Source organism: Sphaeramia orbicularis, chromosome 20 (genome assembly GCF_902148855.1).
Source record: "Sphaeramia orbicularis chromosome 20, fSphaOr1.1, whole genome shotgun sequence".
Lineage (NCBI taxonomy): Eukaryota > Metazoa > Chordata > Actinopteri > Kurtiformes > Apogonidae > Sphaeramia > Sphaeramia orbicularis.
In genome coordinates this window covers 613,142-635,451 of record NC_043976.1, presented here as the reverse complement: position 1 = coordinate 635,451, position 22,310 = coordinate 613,142, and the positions used below count along the sequence as shown (strand labels likewise).

Genomic DNA, 22,310 nt, shown 5'->3' with positions numbered 1-22,310 from the left:
CCTCTGTGGTCACCTCTGCGGTCTCCGTGGTTATCTCTGCGGTCTCCGTGGTCACCTCTGCGGTCTCTGTGGTCACCTCTGTGGTCTCCGTGGTTACCTCTGCGGTCTCCGTGGTCACCTCTGTGGTCTCTGTGGTCACCTCTGCGGTCTCTGTGGTCACCTCTGCGGTCTCTGTGGTCACCTCTGTGGTCTCTGTGGTTACCTCTGCGGTCTCCGTGGTTATCTCTGCAGTCTCTGTGGTCACCTCTGTGGTCTCCGTGGTTACCTCTGTGGTCTCTGTGGTCACCTCTGCGGTCTCCGTGGTTATCTCTGCGGTCTCCGTGGTCACCTCTGCGGTCTCTGTGGTCACCTCTGTGGTTACCTCTGTGGTCACCTCTGCGGTCTCCGTGGTTATCTCTGCGGTCTCTGTGGTCACCTCTGTGGTCACCTCTGTGGTCACCTCTGCGGTCTCTGTGGTCACCTCTGCGGTCTCCGTGGTTATCTCTGTGGTCTCCGTGGTTACCTCTGTGGTCTCTGTTGTCACCTCTGCGGTCTCCGTGGTTATCTCTGTGGTCTCCGTGGTTACCTCTGTGGTCTCTGTTGTCACCTCTACGGTCTCCGTGGTTATCTCTGCGGTCTCTGTGGTCACCTCTGTGGTCTCTGTGGTCACCTCTGCGGTCTCCGTGGTTATCTCTGTGGTCTCCGTGGTTACCTCTGTGGTCTCTGTTGTCACCTCTGCGGTCTCCGTGGTTATCTCTGTGGTCTCTGTGGTCACCTCTGTGGTCTCTGTGGTCACCTCTGCGGTCTCCGTGGTTATCTCTGTGGTCTCCGTGGTTACCTCTGTGGTCTCTGTTGTCACCTCTGTGGTCTCCGTGGTTATCTCTGCGGTCTCTGTGGTCACCTCTGTGGTCTCTGTGGTCACCTCTGTGGTCTCCGTGGTTATCTCTGTGGTCTCTGTGGTCACCTCTGCGGTCTCCGTGGTTATCTCTGCGGTCTCTGTGGTTATCTCTGTGGTCTCTGTGGTCACCTCTGTGGTCTCCGTGGTTATCTCTGTGGTCTCTGTGGTCACCTCTGCGGTCTCCGTGGTTATCTCTGCGGTCTCCGTGGTTATCTCTGCGGTCTCTGTGGTCACCTCTGTGGTCTCTGTGGTCACCTCTGTGGTCTCTGTGGTCACCTCTGCGGTCTCCGTGGTTATCTCTGCGGTCTCTGTGGTCACCTCTGTGGTCTCTGTGGTCACCTCTGTGGTCTCTGTGGTCACCTCTGCGGTCTCCGTGGTTATCTCTGCGGTCTCCGTGGTCACCTTTGTGGTCTCTGCGTTCATCTCTGTGTTTTTTGTGGTATTAAAGGGTGTGTGTGTCCAGTCTCTTCACAGTGCGTGTCGTGCTCCGGCGGACCTGAAGGTGGCAGCCTGTTGATGTGCTGTTGCTGTGGTAACCATTTCCATGGCAGCTGCCTCGACCCCCCTGTGGCCCCCTCCCCTTTGTGTCGGGCTGGGTGGGAGTGTCCTCAGTGTCAAGTGTGTCAAAGCTGCAGGTAAATCATATTTTGAGGCTGTAGAACACATAGTTTTAAAATGGTACAGGAACTGTTTTTAGTTGTAAAGAATTGACAATTCCAGATGGATACTCACCTCTGAAAAGGTTTAGGTTTAAAAAAAACACATCATCATATTTGTGAATGTTCTGCCTATAGATTTGTGAAATATTCTGACCATAAAGTTTAGAACAAACAATAACAGTCTTTGATATTCTCATCTTGATTCGTCTTTTTATACATTTGTTTTTTTTAATTTGTATCTTTTGTGAATAATTTACGTACTTGAAAGTATATATTATTCGCATTTATAATAATAATAATAGTAAAAACAGTATCAATATTATCAGTAGTAACGTTGATCATAGGAATAATAACTATCATAGGAAGTATGTAATCCTATTAATGATAATAGTAGTAACTAGCAATAAAAAAAAAAAAAAAAAACTAGAGTAACAACAACAAACGGCATTGTGCAATGACACAAATGATGTCTGGGTTCTTAAGTTTCGACTTAAAACTGAAAACCATTTTAATTTGAAGAATTTATGATTTGACAATCATGATAAGTATCAATACTGACTGGTTGGAACATTTTTGGAGCTACCGACTTCATGTCATGTTCTTCTTGTTTAGTAACCGGTCCTGAGGCTGCCACATCGTATGATGGAAACACATCTGAAGGATTCCCTTGTGCTGAACACCCTGTGTGTGACCTTTGACCCCTCTGTGTTTGTCTCTTAGGTTACGAGGAGACGAGAGTGTGTTGCTAGTGTGTGAGCGCTGTGATAAAGCCTATCACACCAAATGCCTCAGTCCGCCAGTGGAAGACACGCCCACCAGCAGCTGGCACTGCAGGGTTAGACACAAATACAACACACACTCAGCATGTACACACACTCAGCATGTACACACACTCAGCATCTACACACACTCAGCATCTACACACACTCAGCATCTACACACACTCAACATCTACACGCATTCATCATCTACACACAAGCATCTACACACAAGCATCTACACACACTCAACATCTACACACATTCAACATCTACACACAAGCATCTACACACACTCAACATCTACACGCATTCATCATCTACACACAAGCATCTACACACAAGCATCTACACACACTCAACATCTACACACATTCAACATCTACACACAAGCATCTACACACACTCAACATCTACACACACTCAGCATGTACACACAAGCATCTACACACACTCAACATCTACACTCAACATCTACACACACTCAACATCTACACACACTCAACATCTACACGCAAGAAGCTACACACAAGCACCTACACACACTCAACATCTACACACACTCAGCATCTACACAAAAGCATCTACACACATTCAACATCTGCACGCAAGAAGCTACACACAAGCATCTACACACATTCAACATCTACACACAAGCATCTACACACATTCAACATCTACACACATTCAACATCTACACACATTCAACATCTACACACAAGCATCTACACACAAGCATCTACACACAAGCATCTACACACACTCAACATCTACACACATTCAACATCTACACACAAGCATCTACACACACTCAACATCTACACACATTCAACATCTACACACAAGCATCTACACACACTCAACATCTACACGCATTCATCATCTACACTCAGCATCTACACACACTCAACATCTACACACACTCAACATCTACACACATTCAACATCTACACACAAGCATCTACACACACTCAACATCTACACACACTCAGCATGTACACACAAGCATCTACACACACTCAACATCTACACACAAGCATCTACACACAAGCATCTACACACACTCAACATCTACACACACTCAACATCTACACACACTCAGCATCTACACGCAAGAAGCTACACACAAGCACCTACACACACTCAACATCTACACACACTCAGCATCTACACAAAAGCATCTACACACATTCAACATCTGCACGCAAGAAGCTACACACAAGCATCTACACACATTCAACATCTACACACAAGCATCTACACACATTCAACATCTACACACATTCAACATCTACACACATTCAACATCTACACACAAGCATCTACACACACTCAACATCTACACACATTCAACATCTACACACAAGCATCTACACACAAGCATCTACACACACTCAACATCTACACACATTCAACATCTACACACAAGCATCTACACACACTCAACATCTACACACACTCAGAATGTACACACACACTCAGCATGTACACACACTCAGCATGTACACACACTCAGCATGTACACACACACTCAGCATGTACACACACTCAGTATGTACACACACACTCAGCATGTACACACACACTCAGCATGTACACACTTAGTATGTACACACACACTCAGCATGTACACACACTCAGCATGTACACACTTAGTATGTACACACACACTCAGCATGTACACACACTCAGCATGTACACACACTCAGCATGTACACACACACTCAGCATGTACACACACTCAGTATGTACACACACTCAGCATGTACACACACACTCAGCATGTACACACACACTCAGCATGTACACACACACTCAGCATGTACACACACTCAGTATGTACACACTCAGCATGTACACACACACTCAGCATGTACACACACTCAGCATGTACACACACTCAGCATGTACACACACACTCAGCGTGTACACACACTCAGCATGTACACACACTCAGCATGTACACACACACTCAGCATGTACACACACTCAGCATCTACACACACTCAGCATGTACACACACTCAACATCTACACACACTCAGTATGTACACACACACTCAGCATGTACACACACACTCAGCAGGTACACACACTCAGCATGTACACACACTCAGCATGTACACACACTCAGCATGTACACACACACTCAGCATGTACACACACTCAGTATGTACACACACTCAGCATGTACACACACACTCAGCATGTACACACACACTCAGCATGTACACACACTCAGTATGTACACACTCAGCATGTACACACACACTCAGCATGTACACACACTCAGCATGTACACACACACTCAGCATGTACACACACTCAGCATGTACACACACTCAGCATGTACACACACTCAGCGTGTACACACACTCAGTATGTACACACACTCAGTATGTACACACACACTCAGCATGTACACACACTCAGCATGTACACACACTCAGCATCTACACACACTCAGCATGTACACACACTCAACATCTACACACACTCAGTATGTACACACACACTCAGCATGTACACACACACTCAGCAGGTACACACACTCAGTATGTACACACACTCAGCATGTACACACACACTCAGCATCTACACACACTCAGTATGTACACACACTCAGCATCTACACACACTCAGCATGTACACACACACTCAGCAGGTACACACACTCAGCAGGTACACACACTCAGTATGTACACACACTCAGTATGTGCACACACTCAGTATGTACACACACACTCAGCATCTACACACACTCAGTATGTACACACACACTCAGCATCTACACACACTCAGCATGTACACACACTCAGTATGTACACACACACTCAGTATGTACACACACTCAGTATGTACACACACTCAGTATGTACACACACACTCAGCATCTACACACACTCAGCATGTACACACACTCAGTATGTACATACACACTCAGTATGTACACACACTCAGCATGTACACACACTCAGTATGTACACACACACTCAGTATGTACACACACTCAGTATGTACACACACACTCAGCATGTACACACACTCAGCATGTACACACACTCAGCATGTACACACACTCAGTATGTACACACACACTCAGCATGTATACACACTCAGTATGTACACACACTCAGCATGTACACACACACTCAGCATGTACACACACACTCAGCATGTACACACACTCAGCATGTACACACACTCAGCATGTACACACACACTCAGCATGTACACACACACTCAGCATGTACACACACTCAGCATGTACACACACACTCAGCATGTACACACACACTCAGCATGTACACACACTCAGTATGTACACACACACACTCAACATCTGTACACACACACACTCAACATCTGTACACACACTCAGCATGTACACACTCAGCATGTACACACACACTCAGCATGTACACACACACTCAGCATGTACACACACTCAGCATGTACACACACACTCAGCATGTACACACACTCAGTATGTACACACACACACTCAACATCTGTACACACACTCAGCATGTACACACACACTCAGCATGTACACACACTCAGTATGTACACACACACTCAGCATGTACACACACTCAGTATGTACACACACTCAGCATGTACACACACACTCAGCATGTACACACACTCAGCATGTACACACACACTCAGCATGTACACACACACTCAGCATGTACACACACACTCAGCATGTACACACACTCAGCATGTACACACACACTCAGCATGTACACACACACTCAGCATGTACACACACTCAGTATGTACACACACACACTCAACATCTGTACACACACTCAGCATGTACACACTCAGCATGTACACACACACTCAGCATGTACACACACACTCAGCATGTACACACACACTCAGCATGTACACACACACTCAGCATGTACACACACTCAGCATGTACACACACACTCAGCATGTACACACACTCAGTATGTACACACACACACTCAACATCTGTACACACACTCAGCATGTACACACACACTCAGCATGTACACACACTCAGTATGTACACACACACTCAGCATGTACACACACTCAGTATGTACACACACTCAGCATGTACACACACACTCAGCATGTACACACACTCAGCATGTACACACACACTCAGCATGTACACACACACTCAGCATGTACACACACACTCAGCATGTACACACACTCAGCATGTACACACACACTCAGCATGTACACACACACTCAGCATGTACACACACACTCAGCATGTACACACACTCAGTATGTACACACACACACTCAACATCTGTACACACACTCAGCATGTACACACACACTCAGCATGTACACACACACTCAGCATGTACACACACACTCAGCATGTACACACACTCAGCATGTACACACACACTCAGCATGTACACACACACTCAGCATGTACACACACTCAGCATGTACACACACACTCAGCATGTACACACACACTCAGCATGTACACACACTCAGTATGTACACACACACACTCAACATCTGTACACACACTCAGCATGTACACACTCAGCATGTACACACACACTCAGCATGTACACACACACTCAGCATGTACACACACACTCAGCATGTACACACACTCAGCATGTACACACACACTCAGCATGTACACACACACTCAGCATGTACACACACTCAGCATGTACACACACACTCAGCATGTACACACACACTCAGCATGTACACACACTCAGTATGTACACACACACACTCAACATCTGTACACACACTCAGCATGTACACACACACTCAGCATGTACACACACACTCAGCATGTACACACACTCAGTATGTACACACACACACTCAACATCTGTACACACACTCAGCATGTACACACACACTCAGCATGTACACACACACTCAGCATGTACACACACACTCAGCATGTACACACACTCAGCATGTACACACACACTCAGCATGTACACACACACTCAGCATGTACACACACTCAGCATGTACACACACACTCAGCATGTACACACACACTCAGCATGTACACACACTCAGTATGTACACACACACACTCAACATCTGTACACACACTCAGCATGTACACACTCAGCATACACACGTCCAGCGTACCTGTTCTAAACCCTCTGTGTCTCCTCCAGAACTGCAGAGTTTGTCGATGCTGTGGTGTGAGGTCATCAGGCCAGTGGGCCAATCATCCGTTTTTGTGTGAATCATGTGACCCAGGCCTGCCCTGCTCTCTGTGTGGCCACGCCCCTGACCTCTACTCACCACAGGACTATTTGACCTGTACCTGCTGCTATAGGTGACCTCACTTTACTGTTGTTTTGGTTTTCTGACCTAAAGCTGATGCTGTTAATGTCAGTTGTGTGATCTGGGCTAGGTTAGATGGAAATCACTTCAAATATCGGTCCACTGGTTTCTCCCGTAGGTTGTTTCATGATACTCAGGATAGTGGACAGTGAACTGCTCATGAGAACAACCCAAACACTTCCTCCACTAATAATGCAATTGCTGTTCTTGTGTTTCAGATGTGTCCACACAGAGTGCATTGTTCAGACTGGGGAGGGCCGGACATTGTCTGAAGGTTACATCTGCTCCACCTGCAGGCCTCAGGAGGAGGAGCTAAGCCCAAACACTCCAGTTCCACATAGTCCATCAGTAACAGAGTCCCTCAGTCCCTCAAAGGCACTGTCAGTCTGCCTTTCACAGCCATCAGGTCCAAGTCACACAGAAGATCCACCCATCAGTCCTACTGCTCATACCCCAGTCCACCTCACCTGTGCAGAGCTCCCACACAGTTCTTCGGAAACTATCAGTACAACGTTACACCACAGCCCTTCTGCATCTCCAACCCGTCCTACAGACTTCCAGCACAGTCCTGCACCATCCCACCATGATCTAACCGAACAGCAGCAGAGTCTAGCACCTTCCCACCCTGATCCCACAGAACGACAAGAAAGCCTAGCACCTTCCTACCCTGATCCTACAGAACCTCCACAAAGTCCAACACCTTCCCACCCTGAACCCACACAAGTAAAGGAAAGCCTACTACCTTCCCATCCTGATCCCACAGAACCTCCACAAAATCCAACATCTTCCCACCCTGATCCCACACAAGGAAAGGAAAGCCTAGCACCTTCCCACCCTGATCCCACAGAACTACAAGAAAGCCTAGTACCTTCCTACCCTGATCTTGCAGAACCTCCGCAAAGTCCAGCACCTTCCCATCCTGATCTCACAGAACGACAAGAAAGTCCAGCACCTTCATACCCTGATCTCGCAGAACAAGAAAGCCTAGCACTTTCCCATCCTGATCCTGCAGAACCCCCAAACAGTCCAGCACCTTCCCATCCTTATCCCACAGAAGGACAAGAAAGTCCAGCACCTTCCCACCCTGATCCCACAGAACGACAAGAAAGCCCAGCACCTTCCCACCCTGATCCCACAGAAGGACAAGAAAGTCCAGCACCTTCTCACCCTGATCCCACAGAACGACAAGAAAGCCCAGCACCTTCTCACCCTGATCCCACAGAACGACAAGAAAGCCCAGCACCTTCCCACCCTGATCTCACAGAACAACAAGAAAGCCCAGCACCTTCCCACCCTGATCCCACAGAAGGACAAGAAAGCCCAGCACCTTCCCACCCTGATCCCACAGAAAGACAAGAAAGCCCAGCACCTTCCCACCCTGATCCCACAGAAGGACAAGAAAGTCCAGCACCTTCCCACCCTGATCCCACAGAACGACAAGAAAGCCCAGCACCTTCCCACCCTGATCCCACAGAACGACAAGAAAGTCCAGCACCTTCCCACCCTGATCCCACAGAACGACAAGAAAGTCCAGCACCTTCCCACCCTGATCCCACAGAACGACAAGAAAGTCCAGCGCCTTTCCACCCTGATCCCACAGAACAACAACAAAGTCCAGCACCTTCCCACCCTCATCCCACAGAACGACAACAAAGTCCAGCACCTTCCCACCCTCATCCCACAGAACAACAAAGTCCATTACCTTCTCACATTGATCCTGCAGAACCACGACCACACAGTCCACCATCTTCCCACCCTGATTCCACAAAACAACAACAAAGTCCAGCATCTCTCCACCTTGATCCCCTAGAACACCAGTGTCCTGCCCCTTCTCACCCTAATCCTGCAGAACTTCCACAAAGTCCAGTACTTTCCCATTCTGATCCTGCAGAACTTCAGCAAAGTTTTTCACCATACCACCCAGATCCCACAGAACAGGAACAAACTCCAGTACCTTCCCGCAGTTATTCTGCAGAACTTCATCCAAGACCCCACCCTGATCCTATAGAACCGGAGCAGATTCCTACACCATCCAGTCCTGTTGCTGTGGGACTTCAAAGTAGTCCTGCTCCATCTCAGCTTGATATCATGGAACGGCGACCAAGTCCTACATCACCCCACACCGATGATGCAGAGCCTCACCAAAGTCCTGTACCATCCCACCCAGCTATTGCAGAGCTTCAACAAAGCCCTACACCCTCCTACCCAGATCCTGCAGAGGTTTGTGAAAGTCCTGCACCATCTCACCCAGATCCTGCAGAGCTCCAGCCAAGTCCTGCACCACCACATGCTGAACCCTCAGAAAATCTACAAAGTCCCGCACCATCCCACCCTGAACCCTCAGAAAATCTACAAAGTCCTGCACCATCCCACCCTGAACCCTCAGAAAATCTACGAAGTCCTGCACCATCTCTTCCTGAATCAGCTGAACATCTGCAAAATCCTGGATCATCCCATCCTGAATCTGCAGAAAAGCTACAAAGTCTAGCACTGTCTCACTCTGGCGTCAAGTTATTCCATGAAGAACTTAGACCTTCTGGCCTGGGTTCAACAGAATCAACTCATTCTCCATCTCACCTTGACCTTGCCCAGTCCAAACAACACTCTGTCCCATCTCGCCCTTCACAAAGACAGCTGCAGGAGACATTTAATCTTGATCCCTCAGAACAGAAAAGCCATACTGCATCTTACCACAGTCCTGCAGAACTTCAGGAAAATAACACCCAGTCTCACAGTGCTAAAAGAGAACTACAACAAAGCCTTACACCATCTAGTCCTGCTGACCCGCTCAAAAGCCAAGCACATGAGATTTCCATGCAGGATCAGCATAGTCCTCGTATTGAGGAACAACTGAGCCCTGTTCAATCTGACCACAGCATTATCCTCACCTTAAATTCTGCTGATGATAAGGAGACTCCAGTGCAAGGTAGTCCTGTGTCACATAGTGGTCATTCTCCACACAGCCCTCCACCAAGCAGTCAAACCCAAGCGACGTTTCATCGTCCTCCAGTTCACCCAAATTCTGCACAGTCCAGCCCTCCATACCACAGTCCTGCACAGGATAGCAGTCCACAGTTGCATCAGCCACCCAGTTCTCTGAACCATGCAACATCGAGTCCTGCTCAAGTTGGCACATCACTTCTACAGAGTTCAAGACAGGACGGTGAATCTACACTGGACCAGGAGAGCCCTGAATCACACAGCCCTGATCAGCAGGACATTTCTACACTGGACCAGGACATCTCCACACTCTCTTATAGGGTTACACAGATCCCATTTAGCCATGCCCCACAGAGATCCATTTCAGCGCCATGTAGCCCCTCCTCACACCCTGTCAGACCTGTACATTGTAGTCTATCACAACCAGCTAGCCCAATCCAGGGTGTCTCTTCAGACCCTGTCAGGCTTTTGCAGCATAGCATACCTCCGTTTCAGAAAAATAGGAATAAGGAATGCGCCCAAAGCCATTCCAAGGAGGCCATGGAGTCTCAGCTGATGCAGATGAGTCCTGACCTTGAAGGCCAAACACTGGAAAGTAGCTCCACCTCAGACCTGTCCACAACGCCTCTTTCTAGCCTCAACGTAGATAGCCAACTCTCAAACCAGCTTCATCTTGTTCAAAGTAGCACAGGTAGCCTGTATTGCTCTAGTCCCGTTCATAAACCTGCCACGCCCACACCAGAAAGCCTTGTTCACATTAGCACTTCGGCGGACCACAGTAGCCTAACGTTATCACTTTGTGCTGATAAAATGGAGGAAGATCCTCCACCTGCTAGCCCACTTCATGAGAGTGCTTCGAAAGACAGCCCATCATACTGTGGAGATGCTAGTCCCAAATGCATCATTGCAAGCTCAGGCAGTACTAGTCCCTTACATGTCAGTGAAATGTATGATAGCCAATTGAAGAGTAGTCCTGTGCCTGTTGAAACAGGCCCCACCTACTCCTTCACTCCTCACCATGACGAAGCTGTTGACCACTTAACCCCACAAACGGGTCCCAATCATCTTCACTCTATTGCTGTTGGTCCAGTCACTTATTCTAGTCCAGTTCACATAGAAACTAGCAATGACTGCAGTCCAGCTGACCCTGTAAAGGAGAGTTCTTCTATCATTTGTAGTCTTTCAGAGCAAACACAAATCCTCACAGGAACAAGTCTCAAACATCTACATCTGTCTAACCCCCTATATGATCAAACTCCTTGCAGTCCAGTACAGATGAGTCCCTTGCAAACTCCAGCTACCTTTAGTCCTCCACACTGTAAGGCAACTGATATAAGCCCAACTAGCAGTTCTGTTAGCCACAGTCTGAGCTGTGGTACCTCAGACCTCCACAGTCCACCTAGGTCTAGTCCTGCTGGTCATGCTAGTCCTGTTTACATGCAAAGCACCTCTAGTTGTGCCCTCTCAGGCCCAATCCAAAGACCAAGTCTCTCAGATAGTCCTGCACAAGCTTCTGTTGGTTATATCAGTCCACATCGTAGCCCAACTCAGGCCAGTCCTGATCCAGCTCCTGACACCATAACCATTGTGGGCCTTACTAATGTGAGTCCTCTTGAGAACACAGTGGCCAGTTCCATAATCCAGATCTCTGTGCTTCCCATTGCAGCTCAGGTCCATTCTGGTCTTGATAAACATTTAGAAAGAGCTGATCAAACCAGTCCAATGTCTGCCACCTCCCTACCTGTTGACTTGACTTCTTTTAACCCCAGCCAACCCAGTCAGTGCCCGGATAGACCTGTGAGTCCTCACTCTGTCCCAGACAGGTCTGCTGTTGAAGTCCATCAGAGCACTGATGCCATAAGTCTCATACATCAAAAAACCACTACCCCAGATCAGGCCTCCATACAGGCTAGTCCCCCGCGGTCTAGTCCCCCGCAGTCTAGTCCCCCGCAGTCTGGTCCCCCGCAGTCTAGTACCCCGCAGTCTAGTCCCTTGCAGGCTAGTCCTGTGCGGACTAGTCCCCCGCAGGCTAGTCCCTTGCAGGGTAATCCCTTGCAGGCTAGTCCCGTGCAGGCTAGTCTCTCGCAGGCTAGTCCCTTGCAGGCTAGTCCCTTGCAGGCTAGTCTCTCGCAGGCTAGTCCCTCGCAGGCTAGTCTCACACATGCTAGTCCCATATATGTTAGTTCCGTACACACCACTCCCTCACACGCTAGTCCCACTCAGGATAACACTGCAATACCTAGCACTAGCCACAACAGTGAAACCCCACTTAGTCCCATATCCACCCTCCCCTTCCAGGCTAGCTCTGCGCCAAGTAGCTCAATTGGTAGTCCTGTTTGTACCCCTTTAAAATCACCGTGTCCTAATCATATCGGTCCTGAGCAGCAAGAGGAAATTTCCTGCCCTGATCCTTCCAGCTGTTTGAGGTTGGAGGCTAGTCCTGGTCCTGTGTGTCCGTTGCACTATGATACGAGGCCTGTTCATGATTTCACTGGTCCAGAAACCAGCCCTAGTGACGTACCGCCTGATACCACCTCTAGTCCTGAGAGACACCAGGAAATCTCAGAGACAAAGATGGAGTGTGCAGCCTCTGTAGGTGAGTAATAGGAGGTTCATTATAATCGCACAATCGTGTGTTGTATACATAAAATAGTTATTTTATGTTTAGGTTTAAATATTGCGGCTGCCTATGTGACTGTGGAAGAAGAGATCTTGTATCTCAGTGGAACCTTCCTGGATAAATTAGGTATGAACAAAAAATATACATTGCATTTTCAGGCATGGCTGTAGCTGAGGAGAATGAGGAGATGAAGAGGAATCCTGAGGAGGATATGGAGATGGAGGACCTGAAATCAGAGGAGAAGCCTGATGAGAGGACGGAACAAGGAGAAGTAGAAGACCAGGAGAACCAGGAGGATCTGAGCAGCTCAAGGTGTCTTCCTTCAGGTATGAAACACATTAATGCATCAGTCAGTATGACTTTAGTTTACTCACTTCACAGTTTTTAAAGTGGAATAACACACGACAAGCCAGACTACACGAGAGAAAAATTGGAATATTCTGAGACTAGAGTTGCATCACTGCAAAAGAGGTCATAGTAGTGCAAGAAAACGTTGCATTGCTACAAGAAAAAAAAATGCTGTAATATGTTGAGGATCCCCGTGTCTGTGTGGGTTCTCTCCGGGTACTCCGGCTTCCTCCCACCATCCAAAAATATGCACCAGTAGGTTAATTGGTTAATCTAAATTGCCCATAGGTGTGAATGTGAGAGTGATTGTTTGTTTGTCTCTATATGTTCAGCCCTGCGATGAACTGGTGATTTGTCCAGGGTGAACCCCGCCTTCGCCCCTATGTAGCTGGGATAGGCTCCAAGCGTCCCCCATGACCCTAGTGAGGATAAAGCGGGTTCAGAAAATGAATGAATGAATGAATGTTGAGGATCAATCCAGTCATTATCAAAAGTTGTGATATTGAAAGGAAAAGTTGCATCAATGTGTGACGAGATTCCTAATACTGCAACAGAAAAAAGTCATACTGTTCCCACAAAAGTCATGGTGTGAAGAAAGGTTGAAATAGAAGATTAGAGGTCAGGACTGAACCAGTTCAGGTTGTACTCTGTGGTGTTCATCTGACTTCAGGCTGTGCTGCTGGTGTCCCGGTCTCTGTTGACTCCTCATGAAACCATCGTGTCTTTTTGTTCCTGTTTTGGTTTAAGTCGGCAGTGGTCTTCTGTGGTCACGTGACCCTCACCAGGTGATGTAACGCTGATACCTTGTGTGTTTTTATGTTTGTAGAAGTGCAGCTGACCTCTGATCTCCCTGAAGACCACCAGTCCCCTCCTCCTCGCTCTCCCCTCCTCCCCACACCATACTCTGCCTTAGCCTCTTCCCCCTCTCCTCCTGGAGCTGGCTCTAAGGAGGCCTCCCCCTGCTCCCCACCTTCCTGTAAGGACCAGAACCAATCACAGAGCCTGTTTGAACACACCAAAGATAAGCACCAATCACAAGCTGAGCCTTCGGGGAAGGAGGAAGAGCCAATACAGGAGAAGGAGGGGGAGGGGGCTGAGCAGGAGGACCAATCAGATGTAGAGGAGGAGGAGGAAGAGGAGGATGAGGAGGAGGACCCGGTGAGCCCAGTCTTGGACCTGGACCACTCTCTGGACATGGAGGTGATGGAGTTGATGGCGACTCACCTGTCCTCCCCAAGCCCACCTCCCCTTCCCCGCCGAGGGAAGGGGCGGAGTCTCAGGCCTCCCCCCTGCTCCTCCAGGCCATCAGATGACCTGTCGATCAGGCTCCGACAGTCCCCCTTCTCCACCGAGGCATCTCCTGAGACCTCCCCCAACAGGGCTCCCATCACCCCCCCTCCACTGTCGCCGCTGACTCCTCCCCTTAGGGCCTCCCCTGTTGTCCGGGAGTCTCCACCCCTCAAGGTGAGTGTCACTATGGATGTAACGATTAGAGATTTTGGTGCTACAATTATTGTCAGACAAATAATCGCGGTTTCATGATTACTATGATTATTTTGTGGGTTTATACTTGGACTGCACCCCCATGAAAATGAAACTTAATGTGTGTTACTAATTCCTCCATGTCTCCCGCTGTTATGAAGCAACAGACTATTTTATGTCGTTTCCTTTGGGGTCGAACAGAGCGTGTTTACTGCATCAATTCAGAAGTGAATCCTCCCAAAGCTTGTCTGAGCTGCTGGAGAAGAATGGCCTTACTGTACGAAAGCTAAGCAGCCAGAATGTGTGTTGTGAATGGGAACGGGTTGTGCAATGGCAGCCTAAAGCTGCGTAGATGATGGTAGCGAATGCAAACTGTATGGAAACGGAAGTGAGCCCGCATTGAAAATATATTTACGTCTGAATTTGTGAACCATCTGTTTCAGACAGACGGTCAGCTTGTTTCTTCTCTGTCATTTTCACTCGTGGAATGATGAATGCAGTGCTTCTATAACATTGCTTTCGTTCCATGGGGGAAGCACATATATTGGCGTGTCTTTGGTTCTACTCTTAGTCTGCTCTATTTTATGAGACTGTTTTTGGCAGCCTTGATGATTAATTAACCGTGACACTTAAAATTGCGATTAAACGTAACACCATGACATGGTTACAACCCTAAGTGTCACATAGCCATGGCAACAAAGGTTATGAAAACTTATAAAAATCCCACAACTCACATTATTATCAGTGTAGAGATGAAGATGAAACACCTTCATTAGTCCAGTCAGTCAGGTTACCTTCTACACGGTTGGAGGTTTTATAATGGGTGTGTTTTTTCCCTTCCTCAGCCCCAACCTCCTCCCACTACAGTGATCCCCCTGACTCCTAAAATAGGGATGGGGAAACCGGCCATCACCAAGCGGAAATTCTCCCCTGGCAGAGCCAGGGTGAAGCAGGTATGTGACCTTTAACCTCTGTATTCTGATGTTTCTGTGGCTTAAATTGGCCCATCATCAGGTAAACAGAGCAGTGGAATCAGGTGTGGGGTCCTCCTTTGTCCTTTCTCTGTCAGCTCTGATCCAGCAGTACCAGCTGTGTAGTTCCAGCCACTCCTTCTCTTCATCATCTCCCTCTTCTTCCTCGTCATGTCATTTACTAACAAGCATTCATTGTCAGCATGATTAGTTTGATTTGCAATCAGTGTAACACTGCATGAAGCTGCTGTGTTATGTGTCCTCAAATACCCCTTCCCTTCTTTACAGATGATTTCAGAAGATGACACCTTATTTCTTTCAGTTTTTTTACTTCTTACACTACAGTACCCATGAGTCTCAGCTGCTGCTAATCTGCAGATGACAGTCAACAACTGAATTTAATCTCAGACTGATTCAGAATCAGTAACTCAAGTGATTTATCTACTGAATGTTTAGTCAGGTTCTCTACATAGAACCTGACGCTCTGTGATCGGATGTGTTTGGCTCCAATGCACCCTGGGAATCATAGTGCTTATGTCCATAGGCAGCTGTTCATCCTCTCCCTGATGATCATGTTTTGTGTTTGACTGTGTGACTTCAAAGTCTTCACTCAATTGAATCAGTATTTCTACCTTTCCCCCAGTATTTGTTCTGTCTAACTGGTTGCATGTCATGGTTGTCATGGTAACACCATCTCGTTGACATTTTTTGGGTTTGCTTGGTTTATTTTTCTGTTTGAGTTTGACTTTTTGTTTTGTGGCTGTTGCATTTATGTTACTGCATTTTGTTCCCCTCTTCCTCCTCCTCCTCCTCCATCCAACCCCTCCTCTTTCTATTCTTCTTCCTCCTCTTCCACGGCCCTCCTTCTCTTTGTTCTTCTTCATCTTCTTCCTCATTCTCTTCCTGTTCTTCTACTTCTTCCTCCTCCTCCCTAACTCAGGGTTCGTGGTGGAGTCACCGCAGGGCCGTCAGCCCCCTCTCATCCTCCCAGGATTCCACTGGGGAGGGAGGGTGGGACAGCCCTAAGCCCCGCCCCCCGGACTCCCCCCTCTGGAGCATGAAAGTGGTAAAGAAGCTCAGTTGTGATGTGTTTGTGTGAACTGACCCTGCTCACTAACTCCACCCGTCTGGGCAGCGGCGGCATTAGAATCAGCTGCTCCCTGACTCACGAACTCTGCTTGACCTGTTCACCAGCTCGCTGTCCACTGATGATGATGATGATTGTTTTTATTATTGATATTATGGGCTGTGAGTGGAGGACAGAGCTTACGAACAGTGCTTTGTGTTTACAGTCAAACAATGCACAGACTCAAATGGATGTAACGTTGTGTAAGATATGACCCCTCAGGTTGTAGGGATGTACCTGTTAGATTCCATGCAGTTCTCTCCATTTCTAACAACCTGTACAGAAATATTTTGCCATGGTAGTTTAATCAGTTCATTCTCTTTCACAATGGTTTCCCTTACAGTCAGTATTTCCACTTCTAAAGTTCCATCGACAACTATCAGAGCCAACCTCAGCTCATACCAATAAAAACACTGCATTTTTTCAGATTAATTGGTCTAACTCCAGTAGAATATTGTATCAGTGTCAGCCGATAAAACCAGATCAGAGTCCCGGTATTGTTATTGAAATGGTCTGGCGGTGCATCCCTCGACCGTAGACTTGTTTGGAAACACATCAGTGTGTCCCCAGGCGTCCAAATCATCTGTTTAATTTATGGATCAGATCCTGGTTCAGCACAGTGATTACCAGCCTCATAAGCAACAGAACGACAATTAAAAGGAACATGTCTGATGAAAACATCCTTTATTTGTACCAGTTGAAATGTGATGTTACTCCTCTTTCTTCGACCTCCGTCTTCCAGGGTCGCAGTTCAGGTTTCCCAGGCAGGAGGCGGTCCCGAGGAGGCGGTGTGGGCGGAGGAAGAGGAGGTCGAGGAAGGAGTCGGCTAAAGACTCAAGACAGCCTGGCAGTGTCTCCTGTAGTACGAACACACACATGTTGTCACATTAAACATCAGGCTGTCAGACCAGGGGTTGACTGGATGGATCTGTTTCAGATGGGTGGCTTTGTGGAGTCGTTTCAAATGAAGGAGGACGAGGAGAACTCCATGCACAACACAGTGGTGATGTTCTCCACGTCAGACCACTTCACCCTCAAACAGGTACGGGGTCCACAGACAAGTGTTTGAGCACCTCTGGAACGTTTAGTTTGGTAGCAAAGAGCAAACAGTGTATTTTTAATTTTATTTATGGATGATTGGATGTAAAACGATAATTTGTTGTGATAAATAGTTTTAGGTGTTGAATGTGTAGATGACTTAATGGACATAATGTGTTAACGGAAGCAGTGTGTGTTCAGGACATGTGCGTGGTGTGCGGTAGTTTTGGTCAGGGAGCTGAAGGCCGACTCTTGGCGTGTTCCCAGTGTGGACAGTGTTACCATCCTTACTGTGTCAACGTCAAGGTCAGTGCACATCCGCCTCTGGATTAACAGTAATACACTGTACATGACCTTACATACAACCTGGGTCTCGTCTGGTGTCTCATCCAGATCACACGGGTCGTCTTGACCAAAGGGTGGCGCTGTTTGGAGTGTACAGTGTGCGAGGCGTGTGGCGAGGCCAGTGACCCTGGGCGATTGTTGCTATGTGATGACTGTGACATCAGTTACCACACTTACTGCCTGAAGCCGCCCCTCCACACAGTGCCCAAAGGAGCATGGAAGTGCAAGTGGTGGGTTCACCTGTTACACACTTGTCTGTCAGTCCGTCCGTTATTCCCTCCACCAGGAGGTATTGTGATCACTTTGCTTTGTGTGTTTGTTTATTTGTTTTCATCTTTAGTGTAAAACTCTTCCACCCATCTTTCCCAAATCTTCCCCACAGATAGGCCTAGGCCCTGGGACCAACCCATTAAATTTTGGTCCCAGTAGGACAAAGTTCAAGGTCACAGCAAGGTCACAACATCTACAATTTTCCTATCTGTCATTGAGCAATTTTCCAAAATTCCAAACGACTCCGATTCTCCTCCAGTTGGATCCACCTGTAGCTTAGAACAATCTCTTGTATGTGGAACTAAATTGTCCACATCCACTGTGGAATGTGGACTCTGTGAACATTTACATGGAATATTGAAAATCCCATTTACCACATATTTTTCATTGTAACTCAACAAATATTGATGTGAATTGAATGTAATTGGACAGACACATGACTGGTACCAAGCTGCAACTGTTTCTGCTGTATGGAACAACCTGGAAACTGTTGAATTTCAGCAGAAATAGTCGATCCACACATGCACACTGTTCAGGGTGACTGGAGGAGGTTTGCATTTTCTGAACACTTGTTGGTCCAGCTAACAGTGTGTGTGTGTGTCTGTGTGTGTGTCCAGGTGTGTGTGGTGTGTCCAGTGTGGCTCCACCTCCCCAGGTCTTCACTGTGAGTGGCAGAATAACTACAGTCGCTGTGGACCGTGTTCCAGCCTGAGCCGCTGTCCACTGTGTCAGAGACAGTATTCGCAGGACGACCTCATACTGCAGTGTCAGCAGTGTGACAGGTATTACAAATAGAACACACACTACACACCTGTCTACATGGACGAGGACAAACACCAAACAGAGAAGCTGATAGAAAGTCTGGAATTCACCTGGATTTATTGGAAAAACTGGTGTTCTTACACTTTGTGACCAGTAGGGGGCAGACACCCTTAAATGAACTGTCTGAGGTGTTTTTAGGTTGCTGGTTAGTCGTGATTATGGAGCTAACAGGAGATTAGACGTCACATATATTATGTAACAGTGGACAGCAGAGGCAGTTCAAAGTCATGAAGCTGACTCTGAAACAGTGTTTCCTATTAGTGATACACTGTGGTGTATTCCACTGAACTGAAATATTGTGCAGTCTCCTTTACCATGTCACTAATGACATGAACATGGTGTGTTTTTAATGAAACAAGCACAGTAACTTAGTGAGATAAGATGAGCATAAATCAGGATGTCTGTGGATCCTTAAAAAGTCGTAGATTTTTCCTAATTGAAGACCTTAATTGTCCTTAAAGGTGCTAGAGACTTTCGTGACCAGTTTTTCCTCAGATCTGTCCGTCCTCAGTCCTATCCTCAGTATCATGAATCTGTTCATCTGTCTGTCATTCCTCAGCTGAATCTCTTCCTCACAGTGAACAGTTTCTTAGTTCCATCCACCACAAACAAACCATGTGTTTACAAATAGAGCCAGTAGGTCACTCGGGCATCTTCGGAATTTTGTCGCGACGTACATTGTGGGAAACACCGGTTCGTGCTGCCGCCTGACAGCAGCAGCTGCTAAAAACACAATGCGGAAACGGCAGGAACTCCCTTCCCTCTATGCATATTCCTCCAGCCGTTTCTGCATTTCAGCCGTTTCCGCGTCGTGCTTGTTTCATCCATATAATATTATATGGTTGCACTGCCGCTGTCAAGCAGCTGCGCAAGCCTTTGCTTCCCACAATGCACGTCGCAACAAAATTCTGAAGATGCCCGAGTGACCTCCCGACTCTGTAAACACATGGTTTGTTTGTGGTGGATGGAACTAAGAAACTGTTCACTGTAATGCAAGAGATTCAGCTGAGGAATGACAGACAGACGAACAGATTCATGATACTGAGGATATGACTGAGGATGGACAGATCTGAGGAAAAACTGGTCACAAAGTCTCCAGCACCTTTAAATCTGACAATCAAAGGTCTTTATAAATCCCACAGACACAATAAATGATGTTACTATATTTTCGGGTTCATAGGTGGAGGGCGTCCATGGGTGTGGGGGGGTTCATGGGTGTGGGATCCATGGGTAAAGATTCAGGTATGAGCTTCAGTAGTTTGAACACCAGTAGAAGAAATGTTTGTTGTGGACAAATGTAAAATGTAATGTTAGTAGATATAAATGTGGTTCAGGCTGATTCAACACTATGAGGTCTGCTGGACTAATGTTTATATGAATGGATGGAATGAAATTTGACCAAAGATGATAAGAAAAACATCTTAATAAGTCATAAATTCAGCTTCATGAAACCTGCAGATACTCTATGAAATTAAACCACAAAATTAGTGTAATTTGTTGTTTTGTTGCCAACTAGTTATCTCTTTCAAATGTCCAATATCATTGATAATTACAGTCTTTTAAAAACATCATTTCAAATCAGTAGTGAGTTAGGTTACTGTAAAGTTTCCTATAATTTGATCTGTGGGGGCGGTTCCTGCTGTGGAGACACGCCCCCAAAAAGCTACCCTGAAGTTCCTGTGGTGGAAACACGCTTCAAGTAAAAGACCATCTAGGTGTATAAGTCCAGGTGAATAACAGGTATGATATCAGTGTTCAGTAATGGCGTCCTCTATATTTATTTATTTACTTATTTGCACATCATAAAACAGCAAAAAAACAAAAACATTCACACAGTAACATCATTGTGCAGGAGAGGTTAGAAGCCAAAACAGGCTTATATGAATACCTCCCCAGAAGTGAACAATACTCAAGAAAAAAATGATTAAAAATACAATATAACTGAATCAATAAACTAAAGTAAAAACAATAAACATGCAAATCACATTACAAATCATCAAATACAAAGCAAATGATATATAGCCTTACGTTTTTTCACGAATTATAGTCCTTTTCAGATACTTTTAAAACAATGATAAAGAAGATGTTGGCTGAAGTTCAGGTCGTTGATTATTCCACAGATTTGGTCCACCATATTTCAGAGAATACTGACAGAAGTTCGGCAGTACGGAAGCTCAAATTTGCTTGAATGTCGTGTAGGATAATTGTGAATAACAGAGGACAGCATAAAGAAATTCTGAAAAACTTTGGGAAGAATATGAGTTAAGTGACCATATTTGTACATGAAGACACAGGTCTGGTAAATACTGACATCAAAAACTGGAAGAAGTTTGAATTTTTTGAAAAGAGGAGCAGATGAGTGGAGTCTGTTAGAAAAGCTATAGCCCCTCCTACAGGACTAGGGTTAACGTGGACCTCAGATTGGATCACATGAAAACAAATGACGGATAAAAAGGTGTTCTTCACTGAAGTGTCATAAATGTGACCCATGTCATTATATTTGATCTGGTTCTGAGGGACTCATTAGACTTTGTGAAAGTGTTTCCATCGTGTACAGCCACATGAATCTGCTGAAGTTCCCTCATGACCAGAATCCGATGTTTGTAGGTGGGTTCACGCTGCATGCCAGGGTCTGACCACAGAGGATGAAGTGGAGTTGGCCGCAGATGAAGGTTTCGACTGTTCGCTGTGTAAGACTCACGGCCGCAGCTCATACGG

At 46.6% G+C, this 22,310-nt stretch overlaps 1 protein-coding gene across 3 annotated transcripts in view; it reads left to right on the top strand.

Annotated features, from left to right (window-relative positions):
* LOC115411479 (histone-lysine N-methyltransferase 2C-like) overlaps nt 1–22,310 on the top strand; it is a 172,205-nt gene that overhangs the window by 44,787 nt on the left and 105,108 nt on the right. For all 3 annotated transcript variants that reach the window (XM_030123628.1, XM_030123625.1, XM_030123627.1), the window contains exons 10-23: nt 1,341–1,512; nt 2,257–2,371; nt 7,459–7,622; nt 7,849–13,166; nt 13,349–13,516; nt 14,365–15,002; nt 15,866–15,973; nt 16,932–17,057; nt 17,860–17,979; nt 18,055–18,159; nt 18,357–18,461; nt 18,549–18,730; nt 19,388–19,552; nt 22,200–22,309. In XM_030123628.1, coding sequence (XP_029979488.1) covers nt 1,341–1,512; nt 2,257–2,371; nt 7,459–7,622; nt 7,849–13,166; nt 13,349–13,516; nt 14,365–15,002; nt 15,866–15,973; nt 16,932–17,057; nt 17,860–17,979; nt 18,055–18,159; nt 18,357–18,461; nt 18,549–18,730; nt 19,388–19,552; nt 22,200–22,309 — 7,596 coding nt within the window. The remainder of the gene's footprint in view (nt 1–1,340; nt 1,513–2,256; nt 2,372–7,458; nt 7,623–7,848; nt 13,167–13,348; nt 13,517–14,364; nt 15,003–15,865; nt 15,974–16,931; nt 17,058–17,859; nt 17,980–18,054; nt 18,160–18,356; nt 18,462–18,548; nt 18,731–19,387; nt 19,553–22,199; nt 22,310) is intronic.